At 36.2% G+C, this 27,213-nt stretch overlaps 1 protein-coding gene across 2 annotated transcripts in view; it reads left to right on the forward strand.

The window, feature by feature from the left end:
* Positions 1–27,213, forward strand: part of NDUFS4 (NADH:ubiquinone oxidoreductase subunit S4) — a 130,197-nt gene that overhangs the window by 27,606 nt on the left and 75,378 nt on the right. For both annotated transcript variants that reach the window (XM_003276524.3, XM_030815764.1), the window contains exon 2: positions 16,746–16,824. In XM_003276524.3, the coding sequence (XP_003276572.1) occupies positions 16,746–16,824 (79 nt within the window). The remainder of the gene's footprint in view (positions 1–16,745; positions 16,825–27,213) is intronic.

Consider the following 27,213-nt stretch of genomic DNA (forward strand, 5'->3'; position numbering starts at 1 on the left):
ATAAATTCCAAGAGTCTCCTTCTGTGTCCCGTCTGCTCATTTACCACTGCTTACCCCACTCCCAAAAAATCATTATTAGTTTCTTATGCTTGGAGTCCGTTTATGCATATTTAAGAAAGTATATTATTCTTGCCCATTTTTCCACAGAGGAGGCATACTAATCGTAATTTTCATGTTGCTTTGAATTTTTTAACTTTCCATTAAAATTTTCACACATGCAGAAAAGTGGAGTACAGTGAATCTATAAACCTACCACCTAGATTTAACATGGTTAGTAGGTTAATATTTTGCTGGTTTTGCTTATTTTGCATGTATATGTATATAAATGAGCAAAATGCATATATATGAGTATGTATAGATTAGCAACAGACAAACACATATATTGATCTAAGCCATCTAAAACTCAATTATAAATATCATGGTATTCAATCCCTAAATATATATATATTTTTTTGAGACAGCATCTCGCTCTGTCTCACAGGCTGGAGCATGTGGTGCTATCATGGCTCACTGCAACCTCCGCCCTCTGGGCTCATGTGATACTCCACACCTCAACTTCCCAAGTAGCTGGGACTACAGGCATGTGCCACCATGTCCAGCTAATTTTTGTGTTTTTTGGTAGAGATGGGATTTTGCCATGTTGTCCAGGCTGGTCTTCAACTCTTGGGCTGAAGGGATCCACCGGCCTCAGTCTCCCAAAGAACTGGGATTACAGGTGTGACACCGTGCCTGGCAATACTTCAATTTTTTAAGGTAAATTACCACTCAGTCAATGAAGGATTTCAACCAAAAGAGTCACATGATTGGGTATAATAATTACTTGTTTAGGTTGAAGGTGCCTTTGAGGAAGAGAAGACTAGAGGCAGAGAGGCCAGTTATTAGTAAGTGATTGTTGTACAGGCATGCTTTGGAGATAACTGCAGGTTTGGTTCCAGACCACCACTATATTGTGCAAATACCATGGTAAAGCGAGTCACACAAATTTTTTGGTTTCCCAGTAATAAAAGTTATTTTTCCACCACACTGTAGACTGTTAAGTGTGTAGTAGCATTATGTCTAAAAAACAATGTACATACCCTAATTTAAAAATTCTTTACTGCTCGGCTCAAGAATGTTAACGATCATCTGAGCCTTCAGGGGGGTTCTCTTTCCTCTCTTGCCTTCCTGTGAATTGGTCCTGCTTGTGACTAGAGGGAAAAAAGTGAACATTTGTTTCTCCGCACACCAGCTACTTCATGCCAATTACTTAACTAGTTATTTAATTCTACCAGTAATTATTTGCAGTATTATTATCCTTGTTTTTGCAGATGAGGAAATTGAAGTGCAGAGTCGTGAAACAATTTGTTCAAGTCATATTGCTCTAAGTGGCAGATCTGGAATTTTCACGAGTCTGACTGACTGTGAAGTTACTACATGACTGTTTTCCAGTTTGTTTCATGAAGTGAAAAATATATGAATGCTGGTAATTTTTGTTTTCTTCTGCATGTATTCATTATTTTTAATGATGTGATCATCAGCCTTTTAAAAAACAGTATGTCAGTCCATTCACAAATACACCACTCTTAGGCACTTTATTTTTGAATTGAAGTATGCAACTTGTACCAACTAGCTTTCCCTTTGATGTGATATTGCCAAACAATGAAATGTCATGTCTTGTATTTTCACCATATTTTCTTTTTCAGTTCACTTTTTATTTTATTTTTAATATATTTTTTATACAAACATAATCTCAGTAGTTTTAGGGCTGATACAGAGAAGTTTTAGACCAAAAGAATCCTAAACCGAAGCAAAAAGTGACAAGTTGAAATACTTGAAAGTGAAGAGAAAACGCATAGCCATGTTTAAGAAAAAAAAATTAGGAGGTGATCTTTCCAAGATGACACAGTAGCATTAGAGCAGTTGTGAAGCAGATCATCTAATGGCTTTTTGACCCCTTCTGACCCTCAAAAGCGTAAGAAAATAAATTATTCTGCCCTTAAAGACCAAAACGTAGGTTTTTAAGAGCAACATCTTGATTCATTTGAAAATAGTAAACTCTCAAGCTATAACAGTCCCAACCTCAGTCAATGTAAAACAGACATCATACAACTTAAATTCTCATATGGTAGTCCCTAGAGAAGTACTTCAATAGAGAATTGCTTATCAAGCTGTGTCAGTCAGGATACTAAACCCCAAAATACCTGTAGCTTAAAATAACAGAGATTTATTTCTTGTTCATGCTCCATTTCCCTTGTGGGACAGTCAGGAATGCTACTCCGTGTATCCTCACTTGGGAACTCAGACTAACCTCTGTTGGTTACTGGGATGTAGGAAAAGAGGCAGTTACGCATTGACTTCTAAAGCTACTGCTGGATAACGTCATTTCCCCTCATACTTCACTAATTTAAGTTACGTTCCTACACCTAACCAAGAAGTGGCAATGGGAGTGTAGTCTCAAAATACGATTAGAAGGAGAATATGATTAATACTGAGTGTCACCTTGATTGGATTGAAGGATGCAAAGTATTGATCCTGGGTGTGTCTGTGAGGGTGTTGCCAAAGGAGACTAACATTTGAGTCAGTGGGCTGGGAAAGGCAGACCCACCTGTAATCTGGGTGGGCATCATCTAATCAGCTGCCAGCGTGGCTAGACTATAAAGCAGGCAGAAAAACACGGAAAGACTAGACTAGCCTAGCCTCCCAGCCATACATCTTTCTCCCGTGGTGGATGCTTCCTGCCCTTGAACATCGGACTCCAAGTTCTTCATTTTTGGGACTCAGGTTGGCTTTCCTTGCTCCTCAGCTTGCAGATGGCTTATTGTGGGACCTTGTGATGGTGTGAGTTAATACTTAATAAACTCCCTCGTTAGTTCTGTCCCTCTAGAGAACCCTAATACAGAGAAGAACTGGAATATGGGTGCCCAGCTGGAATGACTAACAAGCCTTGTGAGGAATATACAGAATTATACATGATTGATTGGTACAATGATTTTTTTAAAAAAACGCCAAGTAGCTTTGAAGTAATCCTGTTTTGATTGAATTAAGGGTCTTGTTGCTGAAAGGTGAACCAGGCAGTTTAGCCAAAAATGTCCAGTAGAGGAGTAAACTGGTTAATTCGACATCCTTTTCCTTGTGTTTTGTCTGTTACATTTTCATAAGCATATTTAAGATTTGCTCTTATGTGCTTGCTTATAACATAAATCTATTAATAAAGATTCACAATTATCAACTGTTTTTATGTAGAACGTATTGAATAATGATGCTATGCAAAGTCTAAAAGATCAAGAGGTTAATAATTGGTAGGACATATAACGAAAACTATCTCATATTTTGTATTACATAGGCAAGCACTAGTAGTTTTTTAAAAGTATATAATTTGGGAAAATTTGTTCCATGAGGCAGTACAAATGAATAATCATATTGAAGTTCAACAGCTTAATTCTGGACTTCTGAAATTTTCCAAGGAGATGAGCGATTGATACATACAAACTATTTTTATGTGCATATGTGAAGAGGCTGTCTCTAGGCAGTTATAAATCTTCTTCATCTTTGACAAACTTTTGCATATGTGTCTTTATTGGTGTTGTAAACCAGGGATTATCTGTTTCTTCACAAGGCATGCTCTTTTTAAAATATTGTCATGGTTTATACATACTGTGAAATTTACCATTTTAAATATTTTTAAGTATAATTTATTAGCATTAAGTACATTCACGTTGTTGTGCAACCATTACCATCATATATCTCCAGAACTTTTTCATCTTCTAAAACTGAAGTCTGTACCCATTAAACAGTAATTCTCTATTCTTCTCTCTCATAAGCCCCTGGCAACTACCATTTTACTTTCTGTTTCTATGAGTTTGACTACTTTAGATACCCCGTATAAGTAGAATCATATACTATTCTTTTGTGATTGGCTTATTTCACTTATCACAATGTCTTCATGGTTCTTCCATGGTGTAGCATATATCATAATCTGCTTCCATTTAAGGCAAAATAATATTCAATTGTATGTATATACCACATTTTGTTTACACATTCATCTGCCAGTGGACAGTAGGGTTGCTTCTGTCTTTTGGCTGCCGTGAATAATGCTGCTATAATCTTGAGTGTACAGATATCTGTCCTAGTCCCTGCTTTAGTTTGTCTGAATATAAATCCCAAAGTGAAGCTGCTGGATTATATGGTAATTTTATTTTAAATATTTTGAGGAATAGCACTACTGTTTTCTATAATGGCTGCGTCATTTTACATTCCCACCAGCAGTGAGCAAGTGTTCCATTTTCTTCACATCCTTGCCAGTACTTGCTACTTTTTGTTTGTTTTTTTGAGGGGTGATAATAGCTATCTTAATAAATCTGAAGTGGTATCTTAATGGTTTTCTTTTTCATTTCCCTAGCATTCTTTTGCATGTTTTTGTGTGGACATATGATTTCAGCTCATTTGGGTAAATACCTAGGAGCACAGTTGCTGATCATATGTTAAAACTATGTTTTCGCTTTGTAGAAAACTGCCAGACTGTCTTCCAAATTGGCCGTACCATTTCGCATTCCCACCAGCAATGAATGAGACTTCTGTTCTCTTCATCCTTTCTCACATTTGGTGTGGTGTTTTGGATTTTAGCCATTCTAATAGGTGTGTAGCGCTGTCTCATTTTAATTTATAATTTCCTAATGACATGATATTGAGCACTTTTTCATATACTTATCATCTGTATATCTTCTTTGGTGAGGTGTCTGTTTAGATCTTTTGCCCACTTTTCAGTTGGGTTGTTTGTTTTCTTATTGATGAGTTTTGTTGTTGTTGTTTTGAGACGGGATCTTGCTCTGTTGCCCAGGCTGGAGTGCAGTGTGGTGCAATCTTGGCTCACTGCAACCTCTGCCTCCCAGGCTCACGTGATTCTCCTGCCACAGCCTCTTGAGTAGCTGGAATTACAGGCACGTGCCACCATGCCCAGCTAATTTTTTGTATTTTTAGTAGAGATGAGGGGGTGTGGCAGATTTCACCATTTTGGCCAGGCTGGTCTTGAACTCCTGACCTCAAGCTATCTGCCCGCCTTGGCCTCCCAGAGTGCTGGGATTACAGGCGTGAGCCACTGCACCCAGCATTGTTGAGTTTTAAGAATTCTTTGTTTATTGTAGATACAGGTTCTTAATCAGATATATGTTTTGCAGATATTTTCTCCTAGCATGTGGCTTGTCTTTTCATTCTTTTAATATTAATAGTATCTTTCACAGAGCTAAAGCTGTTAATTTCAATGAAGTCCAACTTATTTATTTTTCATGGATCATTTTTTTGGCATTGTATCTGAAAACTCAGTACCAAACCCAAGGTCACCTAGATTTTCTCTTACGTTATCTTTGAGAAATTTGATTGTTTTGCTTCCTACATTTAGGTCCCTGAGCCATTTTCAGTTAATTTCTGTGAAAGGTGTAATGTCACTCTGTAGATTAAGTTTTTGCATGTGGATGTCTGGTTGTTCCACATTCATTTATTGAAGAGACTGTCATTATTGGATTGCCCTTGTTTCTTTCTCAGAGATCAGTTGACTATATTTGAATAGCGTATTTCTGCTCCATTCATCTATTCTATAGCTAATACCACAGTCCTGATTACTATAGCTGTGCAGTGTGTAGTAAGTCTTAAAGTCAGGTAATAACAGTTTTCTGACTTCATTCTTCAGTATTGCGTTGGCTATTTTGAGTCTTTTGTCTTTCCATATGAATTTTAGAATCACACATGGAATAAATCCTGCTTGGTCATGGTATATAAATCTTTTCATGCATTGTTGAATTCAGTGCTAGTATCTGTTAAGAATTTTTGCATCTGTATTTATAAGAGAATTAGTCTATAGTTTTCCTTTCCTGTAATGCCTTTATCTAGTTGTGATGTTTGGGTAATGCTGGTCCCATAGAATGAGTTACTACATGCTTCTATTTCCTGGAAGAGATTGTAGAGATTTAGTGTCATTTCTTCCTTAAATATTTGGTAGAATTCACCAGGAAACCATCTGGACGTTATGGTTTCTTTTTTTGGAAGGTGATTCATGATCTTTAATAGATATAGGCCTGTCCAGATTATTGCTCCTTGTGAGAGTTTTAGTAATTCCTGTTTTTCAAATAATTAGCCCATTTCATTTAAGTTATCAAATTTGTGAGCTTAGAGTTGTTCATAATATTTCCCTATTTTTTTAATGTCCATGGGATCAGTAGTGATGATACCTGTTTCATTTTATATATTAGGGCTTTGTCTCTCTCTCTCTCATCTGTCTCTCTGTTTCTCTTTTTTGTTAGCCTGACTAAAGGTTTACCAGTTTTAATGCTCTTTTCAAAGGACAGCTTTTGGTTTTGTTTATTTTTCTTTACCAATTTCCTATTTACAATTTCATTGATGTTTACTATAATTTTTTTATCTTCTTCTTGCCTTAGGTTTATATTGCCCTTTTTTTTTTCTAGTTTCCTATGGTGGAAGCTTAGATTATTGAATTTAGTTAGACCTTTCTTTTTTTCTAATACATGCATTCAGAGCTATAAGTTTTTCTCTAAGCACTGGTTTTGATGCATCCCACAAATTTTGAACATTGTATTTTCATTTTCATTCAGTTCAAAATATTTTAAAATTTTGCTTGAGAGTTTTTTGACCCATGAGTTATTTAGAAGTGTATTGTTTGATCTCCAAGTAATTGGAGATTTTCTAGTTTTCTGTTACTGATTTCTAGTTTAATTCCATTGCTGACTGAGAGCTTGCATTGTGTGGTTTCTATTCTTTTAAATTAGTTAAGGTATGTTTTATGTCCCAGAATGTGGCCCATCTTGGCGAGTGTTTCACTTGAGTTTGAGAAGAATCTGTCTTTTGCCATTGTTAGATGAAGCAGTTGACAGATGCCAATTATATCCAGTTAATTGATTGTGCTGTTTAGTTCAACCATATTCTTACTAATACTCTGTCTACTGGCTCTGTCAATTACTATTCGAAGAATGTTGAAGTGTCCAACAATAATAAGGCATTTCTCCTTGTAGTTTCATCAGTGTTTGCATAGCATATTTTGACATTTTCTTGTTAGGTACATACACACCAACAATTGTTATGTCTCGTTGGAGAACTGACCCCTTTATCACTATCACCTTCTTCATCCCTGATAATTTTTCTTGTTCTGGAGTCCCGTTTGTCTGAGATTAATTTAGCTGTTGAAGCAAGATTTGACTAGTGTTGACATGCTATGTCTTTTTCCATCCCTTTACTTTTAGTCTGCGTCTTTATAATTAAAAATGGATTTCTTTTCAGTAATATGTAGTTGTGTCTTATTTTTAATCTACTCTGATAACTCTTTTAATTGGTATATTTAGATTATTTGCATTTAAGGTGATTATTGATATCATTAATATTAATGTCTGTTGTGCTCATATCATCTGCATTCCCTCTCCCTTTTTGGAATGATTTTTCTTTTGCTTTGTAAGCATTTTTTATGTATCCTACAGATTAGTCCTTTATCTACTATATGTTTTACTTATTATCTCTGATTTTTCCTTTATATGAATTTGTCGTTCAGAAATTATTTTTCATTCCTAGTTCGTGGATATTTTGCCTTAATTTGGAAGACTTTAACCACTCAAAAGTTATTAAAACAAACCTCTTTTATATATTATCTCAGTATTTTTTACACACAGATACACACACATTGCATTTGTATATACGTATGTCTGTGTGTGTGTGTGTGTATGCGTTGATTTTTAAATCCATCTGGAATTCTTTAGTATATGATGTAATTCTTTTAGAAAGGGATTCAGACATTATGCTTCCATGAAAGGATGGCCAGTTGTCTCAATATTATTTATTTATTGTCTCAATATTATTTTTCACCACTGATTTAAAATTGTATTTTTATTATGTAATAAATCTACAGATCTACATAGTCTGTTTTTGTACTCTGATCTGTACTATTTGTTTGATGTATATGTCTGTGCCTGGGCATATACAATGATATTTTAATTACAGTAGTCTGTTACCTGGGAAGGAAATCTTACTATATTATTGTTTTTCAAATTTCCTTGGTTATTTTTTATGAATTTTTTCTTCCCCATGAGAATCACCTAATTTTATAAAAATTCTATTAGGTTAAGAAAATGTGGCACATATACACCATGGAATACTATGCAGCCATAAAAAATGATGAGTTCATGTCCTTTGTAGGGACATGGATGAAACTGGAAACCATCATTCTCAGTAAACTATCGCAAGGACAAAAAACCAAACACCGCATGTTCTCACTCATAGGTGGGAATTGAACAATGAGAACACATGGACACAGGAAGGGGAACATCACACTCCGGGGACTGTTGTGGGGTGGGGGGAGGGGGGAGGGACAGCATTAGGAGATATACCTAATGCTAAATGACAAGTTAATGAGTGCAGCACACCAACATGGCACATGGATACATATGTAACAAACCTGCACATTGTGCACATGTACCCTAAAACTTAAAGTATAATAATAATAATAATAATAATAAGGAAAAAAATGCACCCAGAATAATATTTAAATTACCTTTACACACCTAATAAAGATGTACAGTCATTAAAAAAAATTCTATTAGGATTTGTATTACTATTGTATTTAATTTATAAGTTAATAATTGACATCTTTGTGGTAAATTGTTTCCAGTTATTAATAAGACATGTCAAAGGTTAGCAACACAGTTTCTTCCAGTAAGGCATTCCAAGCCAGTGGGACGTGTTCTTCTGTGGCCAAGGTAGCTCAGTGATTTGACCTTCTTAAATGTGAACATTTCATATGTTCCTTGTGTTTTGTAATATAATTACTGTCATCACCATGACATCTTTATTTCTTATTCTTCTCTCATATATATTTATTTTGATAACCTGTTGCTATAAATGTAGATACATTTCTTTCTCCTTTACATTTTCCATCACACCCTCCGGTTTCTTTTTAGCATCCTCCAGTATCTTGCCCACATTCTCCTACTTGTTACTCTTCAAGTCCATTTCAGAGTCTGTTACGTGAACATAATTACCCTTATCCCTCTTGCACAAATCTTTCTTTAATCCCTTGGATGACTTTGAAAGGATTAGTTTCAGTTTTGGGCTTGAGCTGTGTCCAGACACACAACTGCTATTAGTTCATACCATAGTTCTACCTGGTTCAGAAGAATGAGAAAAAGGATCCTTACTTTTTCCTCCTCTATGAGCAGGAGGTGCTTACTTTTTACTGATTTGACCAGCTGAACATTTTAAGATAATATTCAGTACTGTAGGTGAAGATGAGAAATTACTGCAAAAACTTTAAGTGAGAATAAAAGAATTTATGGTGTTCTAAAGGGATTTTACACAAATTATCTTCACTATTGTTTTCTCTAATTTGAAGAAAGCATTTGTGGGTTCTTTTCTTTTTCTTTTACTCAGTCTGTCTTTCCAGAATGTTAAAATGGTCCCTTAGGCTGGGCTTGGTGACTCACATCTGTTATCCCAGTGCTTTGGGAGGCCGAGGCAAGAGGATCCCTTGAGCCCAAGAGTTCAAGACCAGCCTAGGCAACATGGTGAAACCATATCCCTACAAAAAAACCCCCAAAAATTAGCCGAGTGGGATGGTGTGTGCCTCTAGTTCCAGCTACTCAGAAGGCTGAGGTGGGAGGATCGCTTGAGCCAAGGAGGTCGTGGTTGCAGTGAGCCATGATTATGCCACTGTACTCTAGCGTAGGTGATAAAGCCATATCCTGTGTCAAAAAGTAAATAATAAAATAAAATGGTCCCTTGACCTTTAATCTTTAATTTTCCCATTAACAGTTGGTTCTCTCTTTTTTCTAATGAATACAGTATGCTGAAGACAGTTTAAATTTTCTTTATTGATTCAAGATATTGAAAAGCTTCAAGATTATTAACTTGAAGGTTTTCAAAGGTTTAATATCAACACATTTCAGGTGTGAGGAAATTATTGTGGCATGGAGAATATGTATATATTTTATGTCAATTAAAACTCTCAGTAATACTTCCTTATGACTTAGCATGGAAATACTTTATGATATAATGTGAGTCTAGGTTAATTTAATTTGTAATAAATTGACAACAAACATAATTAGTTCTAATCAAAAGGCTAAAGATTGACTGCATAATGGTTTTTATAGGATTAAGACTTTTATTTTGTCTAAAAGTCCAACACATTATTTCTGGTCCTTTGAAATTACTGGTTCAATTTTAATGTTTATAAAATCATATTCAGTTATTTATAGGGATATTTTTAAATCTATAGCTGGACACAAACCATCCCAATAGTTGCTTAAAACAACAGTAGTCTTCTATTTTGCTTACAAATGTACAATTTGGGCAGGTTTTGGCAGGGAAGTTTGTCTGCTCCATGTGGTGTCTGCTGGGATAGCTCAACTTCCACGAGAGGTTTCATGTCCAACATACCTCACCCACATGGCTGGCAAAGTGCTATTGGCTGTCAGTTCCTCTTCACATGGACCTCTCTGTGGGACAGCTTGGTCTTCTTTACATCTTGGTGGCTGGGTTCCAAAAGTGAAACATCCTAAGAAACAATATTCTAAGAGACAGGGAGTGAAAACAGCTCGTTTCTTAAGGTCTGATGCTGGAAACACACATAACCTCAGTTTAACTTTCTTATATTGATCAAGGAATCACAGAGCTCCGATTCTAGGAGAACAGGATACAGACTTCAGCTCTTAATGGGAGGGAGGATCGTCAAAGAAATTTGGAGTCACAGTTTCAAACTGCTACAAGGAATATGGGAATTTTACTAAATTATTCTTAGTTGATAGATTGTTTCAAAAGGGACATAGTGTTAGTACGTTGGGTCAGTAGTGTTGTTTAGATGCTATTTTTCAGTATAATGTTTTAAAAATCTTTTCACTGTTTAAGACTTTTTGAAAAGTGTATTTTGAAGTGTTAACAATATTTACAAGATCTATATGAAGAAAATAGAAAACTCTGACGAAGGATATCAAAGAAGATCCTAATGGATACATGGATAGGAAGACACTAAGCATCATCCATGAATGAAAAATGCATCAGTTAGGCTTCATTAAGATTAAAAGCTTCTGCTCTGTGAAAAACACTCTTAAGAGAATGAAAGGACAAGCCACAGACTAGGAAGATATATTTGCAAAACACATATCTCATAAAGAACTATATCTACAGTAACAAATAATTCTTAAAATTCAACAATAAGAAAACAAGCAACCCAATTAAAAAGTGGGCAAAAGATCTAAGCAGATACCTCACCAAAGAAGATATACAGATGACAAATAATCATATGAAAATGTGTTCAACGTCATATGTCATTTGGGAATTACAAATTAAAACAACAATGAAATAGTACTACACACCTTAGAATGGCTGCAATCCAAAATACTGACCACACCAAATGCTGGCAAGGATGAAGAGAACAAGAAGTCTCATTTATTGTTGGTGATGATGCAAAATGGTACAGCACTTTGGAAGACAGTCTGGCAGTTTCCTACAAAGCTAAAACGTAGTCTTAACATATGATCAGCAGTTGTGCTCCTGGGTATTTACCCAAACAAGTGGCAAATTTAATGTCCACCAAGAAACCTGCACATGAATGTTTTTACAGAATAACCCAAATGTTCGTCAGTGGATGAAGAAAGAAAATGTGGTGTATATATATATGGTTTTGAAGGAGTTTTTTTAAAGAAAAATGGATTATTGTGTGAGTTGGGTGATTCTTGCATAGCATTTCCACAGGGGATTATTAAAACAAAGTAGAACTATCGTCAATTCCACTTACTAGAATCAAATAGACTGTCATCGCTAGAAGAAACTTTAGAGCCACAAGTTCCTCATTTTATGTTTTCAAAAAATATAAAGGCAGAGGAGTTGAGATTTTCTCATCTACAGCAAAAGATGTTTATATAAATAAACAAATACACTGATAAAAATTTATCTCATAGTTATCAAGCTGCATGTAAAAGACAACACAACAAAAAAGACAAAAATCTCACCAAATTGTTTTACTTAACCAGAGTTAGAAATAAGGTTTATTGATAAAAACCAGGATTAGAAATAAATTTTATTGATTTTCATTTTCAGGATATCTCTTTTTCTTTCAGGAAACTTATACAGAAAAACAGAATAAATGGCTTGTACACTTATAATTACCTTGACCAGTAATGATAATTGATAATCACAGTCACAACCCTCAGAGTTTATCCTTTGGGCTGAGAATTAAGAATGATACTTTACAAACCTGGAAATTTGAACAGGCCAATTAACAAAACAAATAGATGGACAAAAATAAAGGCAAACCCATGAGGCAAACAATGTTTTTAAGTTTGTCAAAAATGAATATTAAACAGCAGAGTAAGTAAAATTACCATTTATTTTCTAATGATTACACGTTAGTCATTATTTCTACATGAACACTTACTACTGAGAACACTATTTTACTGGGTACATTGCCCAGTAAAATATGATTATTAATATTTTGGCTGTTTTTGTTTTTGGCTATTCTGAAAAATGCTGCTATAAACATTGGTGTACAAATATTATTTGAGTCTTCACTTTTAGTTCTTTTAGGTATATACTCAGTAATGGAATTGTTGGATTATAGGATAATTCTGTTTAATTTTTTGAGAAACTGCCATACCATTTTCCATAGTGGTAGTACCATTTTACATTCCCATAAGGGTACCAATTTCTATACATTTCTGTTAATACTTATTTTCTGTTTTTTTGTATACTAAAATGTTGTAAAAGGGTGTAAAATGCTACCTCATTGTGTTTTGATTTGCATTTCTCTAATTAGTTCTGTTGAGCATCATTTCATGTGCTCATTAGCCATTTGTATATCTTTTTTGGATGAATGTTTATTTAGGTCTTTTCCCTATTTCTAATTGGGTGGTTTTGTTGCTGTTTGAGTTCATCTTTTAAAATTTAGAAATGACCCCCATTTACTTGTACGAGTTCTTTTACTTCTTTTAGATGTTGATTCCTTACTGTTCTATTTTGTATTATTCTTGTCTGTCTTACACTTCACTTACGGTATGTTTAGTTTTGATGTTTTTGGTTTTATGTAATAGCTTCTGTCATTTTTTCCTTTGTGCTTTCTAGGCTTTATATCTTTTTTTCTTAACAAGGTTTTTGTACTCTTAATATTTTCCTTACATCTACCATTTCACTGATGTGACATTCCTTACAGGCTAATCAACAAACAGATATTTACTGTATAATTCATGTGTACTCTAAAATTTACTATAGATTATACTTTGTAGGCATAATTTTTATTTATTTATTTATTTATTTATTTAATTGTTGTTATTATTTTTTGAGACAGAGTTTCATTCTTTGTTGCCCAGGCTGGAGTGCAATGGCGCAATCTCTGCTCACCGCAACCTCCGCCTCCCGGGTTCAAGTGATTCTCCTATCTCAGCCTCCCGAGTAGCTGGGATTACAGGCATGCACCACCACGCCCAGCTAATTTTGTATTTTTAGTGGAGACTGGGTTTCTCGACGTTGGTCAGGTTAGTCTGGAACTCCTGACCTCAGGTGATCTGCCCGCCTCGGCTTCCCAAAGTGCTGGGATTACAGGTGTGAGCCGGCCCACCCGGCCTGTTTTTATTTTTTGTTTATTCATTTTTTGAGACAGCATCTCACTTTGTTGCCCAGGCTGGAGTGCAGTGGTGCGATCTCGGCTCACTGCAACCTCTGCCTCCCAGGTTCAAGAGATTCTCCTGCCTCAGCCTCCTGAGTAGCTAGGACTACAGGCATGCCCCACCAAGCCCAGCTAATTTTTGTATTTTTAGTAGAGATGGGGTTTTGCCATGTTGGCCAGGCTGGTCTCGAACTCCTGACCTCAGGTGATCCACCCACCTCAGCTTCCCAAAGTGGTGGGATTACAGGCGTGAGCCACTGTGCCCAGCCCGGTAGGTATAATTTATTAAATGCTGTGTTCATAATTGACTCTGGACCTTCGTTGCTACCTTAACTGTCCAGAATTGGAGAAAAACTTTTCTCCACATCTGATATTTGAGTCCTTTAATAATTGTTTTCTGCTTAGAGGGTAGTTACTTATCACATGATATAACTTACGCAAGCACACGTTTTAATTTAGGCAAATTTTTCTGAAATAATTATTGTTTTTCATAAAAATTAAAATAACTCTTTGCAATCTAATCTATCTTAAATTTTTTTACAAAAAATTTTTGTTGTGATTTTTAACTTTATGGTACGATTGTTTTACTTAACATTTTTGTCCTTTTTATTGTATTATCTTTTACATAGAGCTTGATATAAATTTTTGTCAGTGCGTTTGTTTATAATATATATATATATATGTTTTTTTTTTTTGAGACAGTCTCGCTCTGTCGCCCAGGCTGGAGTGCAGTGGCACAATCTCGGCTCACTGCAAGCTCCGCCTCCCCGGTTCACGCCATTCTCCTGCCTCAGCCTCCGAGCAGGTGGGACTACAGGCGCCCGCCGCCACGCCTGGCTAATTTTTTGTATTTTTAGTAGAGACGGGGTTTCACCGTGTTAGCCAGGATGGTATCCATCTGCTGACCTTGTGATCCGCCCTCCTTGGCCTTCCAAAGTGCTGGGATTACAGGTGTGAGCGACCGCGCCCGGCCACACATGTTTACAAAAGATGTTATATAACTTTATTATTACAATTAGTTGGAGGTTAACCTAAAATTATTAAAATAAACCTATCCTTAAAGTAAATTAGATATGGTTGTATAAATTAAGAACTTTACTTTGGATTACAACTAATATATACTAAGATTTTCTTAAACAATTAGGACATAATCGTTTTAAGTTAAATCCCCTTTGTAGTAAAAAATTTCACAAAATGGGTACAGAGTTTTAATCTACCTAATATTTGCAGTTTTCATCTAACCAGTCTCTTCATTAGAGAAAATATAGTGTAGCTTTTCACGGTTTTAGTTACCCACGGTCAACTGTTGTCCAAAAATATGCAGTGGAAAATTGCCAAAACAAACAATTTATGAATTTAATATTTGCTCCATTCTGAGTAGTGTGATGAAATCTCATGCCATCCAGGTCTGTCTCACCCAGGATGTGAATCATCCCTTTGTCTAGTGTATCCAGGTTGTATAGGATACCTGCCTGTGTTAGTCAAAACTTAGTAGCCATCTTGGTGATAAGATTGACTGTCTCAGTATTGCAGTGCTTGTGTTCAAGTAACCTTTGTTTTACTTAATTGATCTGTTTTATTATTGTTATTGTTAATTTCTTACTGCCTAATCTGTAAATTAAACTTTATCATAGGTGTGTATGTATTAGAAAAAACAGTGTATGTAGGTTTCAGTTCTATTAACAGTTTTAGGCATCCACTGGGCATCTTAAAATGTATCCTACAAGGATGAGGGGGAACTACTTACTGTATTTAGAAAATGTGATGACATTTTCTGATATTTCAGATTCTCATGAGTTCTCTTATCATTACCCAACGTTTTTCTTGTAATATGTGGATTTGTTTAAAAGTATTTAAATTTTTTATTGCCATGTTATTGACCTTAATGATTTCCAAAATAAAATAGATGTTAAGAGGTGCTTAATTATACTTCTTTAATATAACAACCAGGACATATATTTTAACTTTGGGTAAATCATCTAAAGTTATTTCCATGTTAGTACATTTTGTGTAGGTATATTTCTGAGTGAGGCATTTACAATGATGAAGAATTACATAATACCTTAAATTTGGGAAATAATTGACAGATATTTTAAAGTATGTTCATAAAGCAGTAAAGCCTCTTGTATTATGTTATCTTTAAATTATAATTAAGAAGGTTTTCTGTACGGCTGTGTACATATTATCAAAATTGAACTTTTAGCACAAAAAGTTCAACTATTTGTATCAGTTATTTTTGTCAATTATTGGTTATGTTGCGTTAAAACTATGGTAGTGAATATATTGTGTTAAAAAAAAGAAAGGACCAAATGCCATATATTTGGGGTGGAAATTTGAGCCACAGTTGTATATACTTACTTTTGCAAGAGAAATCTGTATCAGATAGCCTAATAGTCTGGAAAACTCTTAAGATGCTAAAATGTCACAGCACAGTCAGGGGTAGGTATGACATTCAGTAGTATAAACAACAATGTGTACATGAAACGTCCGTTAACGTTAAGTAATTGGAGTGAGAGTAGGAAAATGCTAATATAAAGGGGCTAGATTCTCTGCCCATTTTACTTCTAACTTAATATTTTCATTTTAACTAATTTTATTTCTCCCATTTTGTGAATGGGCTACAGGACTAAACTAATAGCATTAGTTATACAAATCATTCCTACGTAAAATACTTTTGGTGTGAAATTAGAGTGAAGAAACTTTTTATTGTGATTGGGATTTTTTTCTTTTTGTTTCTGATGCCATCCATTTAAGAACCAGTGTTCCAGAACAACTGGTATAGCTTTGCATGTTTCTGGCTGGTCGTGACAAATCAGCCACTGTACGCTCATAGACAGCAGTACAGTACTTGTCACTGGTGGCCTTTCTGTGACAGAGAGCCTGAAGACTGACGTAAAGCACAGCCTCTTGTGAACTGTCAAGTGAGTCTGCCAAAAACTCAGCAGACAGAACTAATTGCAGAGAGAAAGGACTTTTGTGCCCTCTTCTCTTTCTTTCCTTTCCTTTTTTTTTTTTTTTTTTAATAAGACAGATATTGTTAAAGTAGCTTGTTTATGTAAGATTTGTCTGTCTCTCCTCTCATTGCCTGGATCCTTTTTTAACTTAAAGTCTTGCACTGCAGGTCGTTGAGGACTTCCACATGGAGATTGGCACAGGACCAGACTCAAGACACACAACTCATAACAGTTGATGAAAAATTGGTAAGGATTTTCTACTACACACTGCTATGGTTCTGCCTTCAGGGTTATTTTTGTACTATAGATATTCAGTATGGTGTTCCAAGTTTTCAGGAAAGTGATTTGAATTTGAATTTCTAGATTATACCTAAATTTTAAGAAGAAATATTTGTCATCAAAAGATAATTTATATTAAGCATTATAAACAAATACAAAACCATGTGCAAATATTAATAAATTAAAATTATGAAAGGCTTTCATTTTTGTGGTGTTTATAACTAGCAGTTAGAACATTCATTACTTTTTGTAATGAATGTTTTGCTTTTTATTTTCTCAGTTACACTCCTATTTAAGTTGTGAGATACTTGCTAGTACTATCTAAAACTAAGTATATTAGGTTTTCTTGGAAGCATGCAACGTTTATTATCACTATATGTATATATGTGTATATGCATACACACACATTTTATTTCTTCATATGTATGAGAGATTACAACTAGCAAGACTAGCAACAAATGAGTAATAATCTTTTGTGAATCAATAACAGAATTTTGGCAGCCATCACTTACAAAATTTTTTAGAGTGTGGTCTGTTACTTGACATGCAGCTTGATATTTATGCTTCAATAGCATACATTTTGTAATGTTTTCAAAACTTCTGATAGAAATGAATAATTGTATATGTGTGCTTTTCATTTTATATCTGGTTTACCATTATCAGTGTTTCTTAACTACCCCCTTTATTATTGTACAGTATTTTATCACTCAACTTTGAGCCAGTAAGCCTAATCTAAGTAATAGGTCACACTTAAATTTCTATTTGCACCATTAAAGACACAGACAAATAAATGTATAAGTAAATAGAGACAGTTTGGAAAATTCACATCTTGTGCTGACTGGTTTTATTTTAAAATTATCTCTTAGGCTTACCTACTGACATTGTCATCATCCTGATCCAGGTTACATCATCTTTCACCTAGATTTCTACAGTAGTCTCTGACCTGATCTCCCTAGACTCTTTAATCCTAATCTGATTAATTTTCCTTAGGGTGGCCAAAATCATCTTTGAAATGCTGGTATTATCACCCTCTTTTCGTCCTTTGGTGCTTCCCATTGCCCTTAGAGTAAACATTAAAATCCTAACATGGCCTTTGACGTCTTGCATGATTTAGCTCCTGCCTTCCTTTCTAGGTTTATCTTGTACCACTGTGTTTTACATTCTGTGGTCTAGCCACACCAAGCCTGGAACTTGCTACTCTTTTTTCCTGCTTCAAGGCATTTGGAGTTCCTCTTCACTCTACCTGGATGCATTTTACTAACCCCGAGGTCTTCTTCCAGTCACCATCTACTTATTCTTCAAATGTTAATCAAACACCACTTGCTTAGTCAAGTATAAAAGAAATGAGGGGCGGGATGTGGTGGCTTATGCCTGTAATCCCAGGGAGGCTGAGGCAGGCGGATCACGAGGTCAGGAGTTCGTGACCAGCCTGACCAACATGGTGATACCCCGTCTCTACTAAAAATACAAAAAATTAGCTGGGCGGGGTGGCGGGTGCCTGTGATCTCAGCTACTCAGGAGGCCGAGGCAGGAGAATCGCTTGAACCTGGGAGGCAGAGGTTGCTGTGAGCCGAGATCGCGCCATTGCACTCCAGCCTGGGCAACAAGAGTGAAACTCCGTCTCAAAAACAAAACAAAAGAGGCCGGGCGCGGTGTCTCAAGCCTGTAATCCCAGCACTTTGGGAGGCCGAGGCGGGCGGATCACGAGGTCAGGAGATCGAGACCATCCTGGCTAACACGGTGAAACCCCGTCTCTACTAAAAATACAAAAAATTAGCCGGGCGTGGTGGCAGGCGTCTGTAATCCCAGCTACTCGGGAGGCTGAGGCAGGAGAATGGCGTGAACCCGGGAGGCGGAGCTTGCAGTGAGCCGAGATCACGCCACTGCACTCCAGCCTGGGGGACAGAGAAAGATTCCATCTCAAAAAAACAAAACAAAACAAATGAGGCAGTTATGTGTGTATGAGATGAGGATGATTTTCACATCCCGTGTGTTCATTAATGAGAGCACTATTATTTTAATTTTTCCTATGAGCATCTTTTTTAACTCTCAGGAAGTTGCCTTTTCTATAAAGTTTTCAAATTTTAGAGTTCACTAATAACTCTTCTAAGTTCTCTTCTTTCTAGTTTGAAGAATGAGTGAGTGCTAAACAGAGTGCTATGAAGCATACCAGAGAGGTAGAGAAACTGGATTGGTTTGGTGTTTTTAATTATATGTCATAAAATCGGTTGCATACTGTTGAATTTTCTTGCCCTACATAGATTTTCCCCAGCTTTGTTATATCTTTCTTGAAGTAATAGTTGTCCCTCAGTACCTGTAAGGGGATTGGTTCTAGGACTCCCCTCAAGTACCAAAATCCATGGATGCTTAAGACCTCTGTTAGACTGTTCTCATGTTGTTATAAAGAAATACCTGAGGCCGGACGTGGTGGCTCATGCCTGTAATCCCAGCACTTTGGGAGGCTGAGGTGGGCGGATCACAAGGTCAGGAGATCGAGACCATCATGGCTAACACGGTGAAACCTCATCTCTACTAAAAATACAAAAAATTTGCTGGGCGTGGCAGAGTGTGCCTGTAGTCCCAGCTGCTGGGGAGGCTGAGGCAGGAGAATGGCATGAACCCGGGAGGCAGAGCTTGCAGTGAGCCGAGATCGCGCCACTGCACTCCGGCCTGGGCAATAGAGCGAGACTCGTCTCAAAAAAAAAAAAAAAAAAAAAATTAGCCGGGCATGGTGGTGGGTGCCTGTAGTCCCAGCTACTCAGGAGGCTGAGGCAGGAGAATGGCATGAACCTGGGAGGCGGAGCTTGCAGTGAGCGGAGATGGCACCACTGCACTCCAGCCTAGGCGACAGAGCGAGACTCTGTCTCAAAAAAAAAAAAAAAAAAAAAAAAAAAAAAAAAATACTGAGACTGGGTAGTTTATAAAGAAAAGAAGTTTAATTGGCTCATGGTCCTGCAGGCTGTACAAGCATGGCACCAACATTGCTTGGCTTCTGAGGAGGCCTTAGGGGAGCTTTTACTCATGATAATGGTGGAAGGTGAAGTGGGAGCAGGCACATTACATGACAAAAGCAGGTGCAAGGGACGAGGTGGTGCCGTACACTTTCTGTTGCCCAGGCTGGAGTGCAGCAGCGCGATCTCGGCTCACTGCCATCTCCGCCTCCCAGTTCAAGTGATTCTTGTGTCTCAGCCTCCCTAGTAGCTAGGATTACAGGTGCCCACCACCATGCCCGGCTAATTTTTGTACTTTTAGTAGAGACGGTTTCACCCTGTTGGCCAGGCTGGTCTCAAACTCCTGACCTCAGGTAATCCACCTGCCTCGGCCTCCCGAAGTGCTGGGATTACAGGCATGAGTCACCGTGCCCGCCACCATACACTTTTAAATAACCAGATCCCGTAAGAACTGACTATCGGCCGGGCACGGTGGCTCACACTTGTAATCCCAGCACTTTGGGAGGCCGAGGCGGGCGGATCACGAGGTCAGGAGATCGAGACCACGGTGAAACCCCGTCTCTACTGAAAAATACAAAAACTTAGCCGGGCGTGGTGGTGGGCGCCTGTAGTCCCAGCTACTCGGAGAGGCTGAGGCAGGAGAATGGCGTGAACCCGGGAGGCGGAGCTTGCAGTGAGCCGAGACTGCGCCACTGCACTCCAGCCTGGGCGACAGAGCGAGACTCCGTCTCAAAAAAAAAAAAAAAAAAAACAAAAAAAAAACTGGCTATCACTAAGACAGCACTAACCTCTGCATGAGAGCTCTGCCTCCATAACCTAATCACCTCCCATCCGTCCCCACTTTCAACATTGAGGATTACATTTCAACATGAGAGTTGGGCAAGGACAAATATGCAAACTGTATCAAGTCTTATATCAAATGGCATAGTATTTGCATATAACCTATGCATATTCTCCCATATACTTTAAATCATCTCTAGATTACTTACGATACCTAATACAGTGTAACTGTTATACTGTACTGTTTAGAGAATAATGACAAGAAAAAAGGAGGTGTACGTTCAGTACAAATAAAACCATACTTTTTCTTTTTTCAAATATTTTTTACCTGCAGTTGGTTTAATCCACGATACAGAACACACAGATACGGAGGCCTGACTGTAGATCAGGCTAGAATGTCACTATGGTTTTCCAGCTGAAATCAATTGGTTATTATCTTTGGTACATGGTAGACATTTTCTTGAAAATGAACCTGTCACTTCAAGGAAGTGTTGCCCATGATACACTTCAAGCGCAGTGATAGTTTTTCAACCCTTGCGCCCATCTCTCCTTCCCAGAACGGTGTTTAAATATTAGAAAGATGTCAAGCTCAATCACATCCATGGCAGAATTAAGTTCTATGAAAATTCTAACATTGTGTACTATGCTCAGTACTTGGTTGATGGGATTTATCTGCCACAAATCTCAGCATCACAAAATATACCCAGGTAACAAACATGCACATGGACCTCTTGCATCTAAAATTAAAAATTGAAATTATATAAAAAAAGAAGAAAAAAAAGACTGTTCTAGTGGGATTGGTAATGATACTAACGGATGTGACTTTTGATACTGTGTAATGCAATATATTAACGTTTGGGATGTCTATATACCTCTGTGAACTAGTATTTTTCGTATGACCAGTGCATGATATAAAATCATGCATGGGTAAAAGTTTCCTTTAAAGTACAAAATAGAACAATGGATTTTAAGTAATCAAGTATGAAAATATTAAGGCTATGAAAATTTTGCTCCTTTTTCTAACTACATATCTGTATGATGAGTTTTCTTCATATATTGCAATAAAAACAATCCACCAAAACAGTTTGAATGCAAGAACAGATGTTAGAATTCAGCTGTCCTCCATTAAGCTAGATATTAGATTTTCAAACGAGTGCCAAAATGCAAATGAGTGCCACTCTTCTCACTTTTTAGTTTTCAAAAATAGAGTTTTTTTAAATTAAAATCTTTATATTGTTACATAACTGGCTTATTTTAAATTAAATTTATATTTTTTCTTCATTTTAATTTATTATGTGAGATATTTATGGATATACAGGCATACTTTGAAGATATTGCTGGTTTGGTTCCAGACCACCACAGTTAAGCAAATACCACAATAAAGTGAGTCATGAAATTTTGTTTTGGCTTCCCAGTGCATATAAAAGTTACGTTTCTACCACACTGAGGTCTGCTAAGTGTGCATTAGCATTATGTCTAAAAAATAATGTACATACCTTAATTTTAAAACACTTTATTGCTCAAAAATGCTAACGATCAGCTGAGCCTTTAGGGAATCATAATCGTTCGACTGGTGGAAGGTCCTGCCTCCGTGTTGATGGCTGCTGCCTCTGATCAGGGTGGTGGTTGCTGAAAGTTGGGGTGGCTGTGGTAATTTCTTAAAGTAAGACAACAGTGAACTCTGACACACTGATTGGCCCTTCCTTTCGTGAAAAATTTCTCTGTAGCATGTGACACTGTTTGATATCATTTTACTCACAGTGGAACTTCTTTCAAAATTGGAATCAAGCCTCTTAAACCCCACTGCTGCTTTATCAACTAAGTTTATGGAATAATCTAAATCCTTTGTTGTCATTTCAACAACGTTCACAGTCTTTATCAGGAGTAGATTCTGTCTCAAGAAATGACTTAGCTCATGCATGAGAAGCAACTTCTCATTTGTTCCAGTTTAATCATGAGATTGTAGCAATTTAATCACTTCTTTAGGCTCCACCCACCACATCTGCAGTGACTTCCTCCACTAAAGTCTCAGACCCTTCAAAGTCATTCATGAGGGTTGGATTCAACTTCTTTTTTGTTTTTGTTTTCCCATATTGAATCAATATTTATTTCAGGACATGCCATGTCAAAATAAAACAAAGATTCAACTCTTGCCTTTAACAATTGTATTATAAAAGCACTTTACAACTCCATCCCATGTTTAAGTATAAGTTACTGGCATGTGGGCTAATGATTATCTGTAAGCATTTCTCTATTCAGATCCATAATCCAGGTGCTCTCTGAATATTACAAGGTGACAATAAGTGGGAAGTGGAGGAGGAAGAGGAAAGAGAGGGGACTAAGGTTCTCCCAGTTTAAGGTTTTGGACTCAGTTTCTTTCAAACGCATGCTGATGTTGCTATTTTCCTCTCCTATGAGTCACAAATGTTCTTAGTGGCGTCTTGAATGGAGAATCCTTTCCGGAAGGTTTTCAATTTACTTTGTTCAGATCCATCAGAGGAATCACTCTCTATGGCAGCTATAGCCTTATGAAATGTGTTTCCTAAATAATAAGACTCAAAAGTCAAAATTACTCCTTGGTCCACGGGCTGCAGAGTGGATGTTGTGTTAGCAGGCGTGAAAACGACATCCTTGTACATCTCCATCTTGGGTGACCAGGTGCATGGTCAGTGAGCAGTAATATTTTGAAAATAATCTTCTTTTCTGAACAGTAGGTATCGACACTGGGCATAAAATATTTAGTAAACCATGCTGTAAACAGCTGTGTTGCCATCCAGGCTTTGTTATTCATTTATAGAGCAGAGGCAGAAGAGATTTAGTATAATTCTTAAGGGCCCTAGGGTTTTCAGAATGGTCATTGAGCACCGGAATTGCATTAGCCTCTAAAAGTCAGCCTGTCCTTTGAAGCTTTGAAGCCGGGCATTGACTTCTCTCTAGCTATGAAAGTCCTAGCTGGCATCTTCTTCTGATACAAGGCTGTACATTGAAAATCTGTTGTTTAGTATAGTTATCTTATCTAGATCTTCTGGATCACTTGCTGTGGCTTCTCTGTCAGCACTTGCTGCTTCACCTTGCACTTTTATGTTATATAGATGGCTTCCTTCCTTAAATCTCATGAGCCAACCTCTGCTTTCCTCCCCTCTCAGTCTTCATAGAATTGAAGAGACTTAGGGCCTTGCTCTAGATTAGACTTTGAATTAAGGGAATGTTGTAGCTGGTTTGATCTTCTATCCACTGAAACTTTCTCCAGTTAGAAATAAGGCTGTCTGTTTAGCCTTCTTATCATTCATGTGTTCACTGGAATAGCATTTTTAATTTTCCTCAATAACTTTTCCTTTGCGTTCACAACTTGGCTGTTTGGTGCAAGAGGCCTGGCTTTTGGTCTGTGTAGGTTTTTAACATGCCTTCTTCACCTAGCTTAATCATTTCTAAATTTTTACTTAAAGTGAGAGACATGAGACTCTTCCTTTCACTTGAACTCTTATTGTTGGGTTATTAACTGGCCTAATTTCAATATTGTTGTCTCAGTGAATAGAGAGGCCCAAGGAAAGGGTGAGGTACGAGGAAATGGCTTGTCAGTGGAGGACACACACAACCTTTATTTATTTAGTTTGCTATCTAATATGGACGCAGTTTGTGGCACCCCAAAACAATTACAATAGTAACATCAAAGATCATTGATCACAGAGCACCATAACACATATAATAATGCAAAAGTTTGAAATATTGGGAAAATTGTCAGAATGTGACACAAAGACTTGAAATGAGCACACACCAGTAGACTTCTCAACAGAGGGTTGCCAGAATCCTTAAATTTGAAAAAAAAAAAAAAAAAAAACGAAGCGCCATTAATCTGTGAAGCACAATAAAGCAAAGTTCGTAAAATGAGGTATGCCTGTATCTTTTATAAACAAAACCTTGGAGTCCCAGTAGTTTTTAACAGTATAAAGGAATCTCAACATCAAAAAGCTTCTGAATCATTCTCCTAAGTCTTCTCTTTTCTGGGTTAAACATCACCAGGGCTTTGATTTATTTCATATGAGTTCCAGTTAATTAATCGTCTTGATTGCCATCCAGTTTGACCTAATCTCTTTTAAAATGTTTTTGCCAGAATTTTTCATACTACAGATGTGGTGCAGGTTGTGGTGGGGATTATTGCCTTTATTCCTTTTAATCATAGCAGTTCTAGTAAGGCAACTTTAAATTTAGGTTGTCATACTTCTTATGTGGATTTCATGGAGAGCTAAAACCTCAGATTCTTTCTTTTGTGTGCTGTTATCAAGTCGTGTTTCTTTTCATCCATCTTTAGTATATGATCATTATTTTTAACATATTCACAGAGTCACGCATAGGACATCTTACCCAGTAAAGCTTATTTTATTTTTTTACTGTTACATTTTAGAATTTTCTATACAGTATATAATAAATTACAAGAATTTTCATAGTACTTTGTGGATGTCAGTGCTAGTATAAGTACGAAGAAAAACTTTTTTTTTTTTTTTCTGGGCATCAATTATATATCAACAACATGTATCCTATCTTTCTGTTAGGCATAAAATGTAGAAAGGAAAAGTCTGCTTAGCATTTTCTAGTGCAAGAATCTATTCTTTCATTTTGGAACTATATACAGTGTTAACATTGTTGAGTACAAATCTTCAGATAATAAAATTGTGGCAAATCCTGGATTATTGTTAATAAAGAATATGGTATCAGAGTACTTTCTGTGTTTCTAAGTAGTCAATTTTAGTTTGTTGTGTATAAACTGCTAACTAATCTTTTTACTCTTGAAACTAACAAAAATGTAAATATCAAAAGAGTAGATGACAGCATCTGAAAATAATCCTGTAAGCTTACGTTTAGAAGCACAATGCTTAAAAAAAAACAAAACAAAACTTTTTGTGGACTGTACCATTATTTCCTAATATATGATACTTCCTACAGATACTAAGGAGATCTTATAAATGGTTGTTTGCTTGGCCCTTGGTTTTTGTTGCAGGAGGAGCTGTGCCATGAGGTTAGGTGAAGAATGTCTTTGCCTTTGTGCTTTATTATGAGGGTAACTTTTTTTTCTTTATGCCTCCCTCCACCTCAGTCTCCTTTCAGGACATTTGATGAATACCCAAGTCCAATGAACATGTTGTCTTTTTTATATTCACTTCAGCTGTACAAAAGAGAGAAGTTAAATTTGCAGTGCTCTTTAAAGATTTTGAATAGGTACTCCCTTGAAAAACAACCAAAATATAAATTAGTCCTACATAGTTGTACCTTCAATTTGCTTTCTAATCATTTTTTAGCCCATTTTTTACACTCTGATTCCTATAACTATTTAGTACAGTTAAAATATTACTAAGAAAATAGAGAAATACCCTCAGAAAATATAGTAGTTTCAATTTATTAGTAAAAATGACACAAAATAAGCTTTAATAGTTTAGACATTAAATATATTGTTTTTATATAAATTATGTTGGCTGCTATCTTTCCTTCATTCTTTGTTTATTTATTCAATAAATACTTATATATGCCAGGCACTATGCTTCAGTGTTGTATTGACACTTTACATTGTTTTCATTTATATACTAAGTTATTTTGTTTAAAAACTATTAAGCACCACCTGTTTTAACTTTTACAAAGGTAGTATAGTTAGATATGCATCCTCAATTTAAATGTATGTGAAAAAGGAAACTTTTTATTTAGCAATCTGTAAAACTTAAATCTTTTGGGAGTGTGTGGAGTGAGGAAGGACATCTATTATTTCAAAACTTTTTTGAGAAATTATAGCACAGTGCTATTAATGTAAAATCCTAATAGTTTCGACATTTTTAGCACTCTAATAATATCTTTATTTAAAAATCAGGTGTGCATGTAAAACAAATGTTGTCAGTATTCTGAATGTTGCCAATTGGTTGTATTTTGCTACTTGAAAATTTCTTCCAAATAGCAATTAAACAGCACTTAAGCTTTGGTACTTGCTGAGGCTTGCAATAAATAAATTGCTGTTTGATTAATTAGCACACGGTACTGGTAGCATGCTCAGCCGATGAAGTTTTAATATTGCTGTTTTAGAATGCCTTTAAGCAGCAGCAAGTTATTTAATACAATTTTTTTGTCAATTTGTAATAGTTAAAAAAAAATTTATTACTTGAACTCATTCTAAGAAGTTTGTAAAATTGAATGGTTTTTGCAAGTCTTTGAAAATAAAACAACTACGTTTGCTGTACAAGTATTTGTTTGTTTTATGTTGTTTTTTCTTCCTGACATACTAAAAGTTTATAGATGAAAACTTACATAAGTCTGCAAACTTGAATTAAAAATTGATCATTAAGAGGTGACCTACACAAAAAGATAACCGTAAGTTAAAGGCTTACTTTTGCTTTGACTGTTTACTTTTTTTTCCCCCTCTAAGGGGTCAGTTTTCTTTTGGTGAGATTACTTTCTTTTGGTGTATGGCAGTGCTATCTCTGCTAGATTATTGGAAGGAGTAGTGTCTGCAATTGGGGTTATACAGCTTTCTAGCATCTCAAGTGTCTGTTTTGTCTGGACTTTACTCACGCAGCATTCTTGTGCAAAAATTTCAAGGCTTTAGTCTGGAGCACTGGGTCAAAGGATATGTCTCTTTGAAGGGTAG

The sequence above is a fragment of the Nomascus leucogenys genome, chromosome 7b (assembly GCF_006542625.1).
Source record: "Nomascus leucogenys isolate Asia chromosome 7b, Asia_NLE_v1, whole genome shotgun sequence".
Taxonomy (NCBI): Eukaryota; Metazoa; Chordata; class Mammalia; order Primates; family Hylobatidae; genus Nomascus; species Nomascus leucogenys.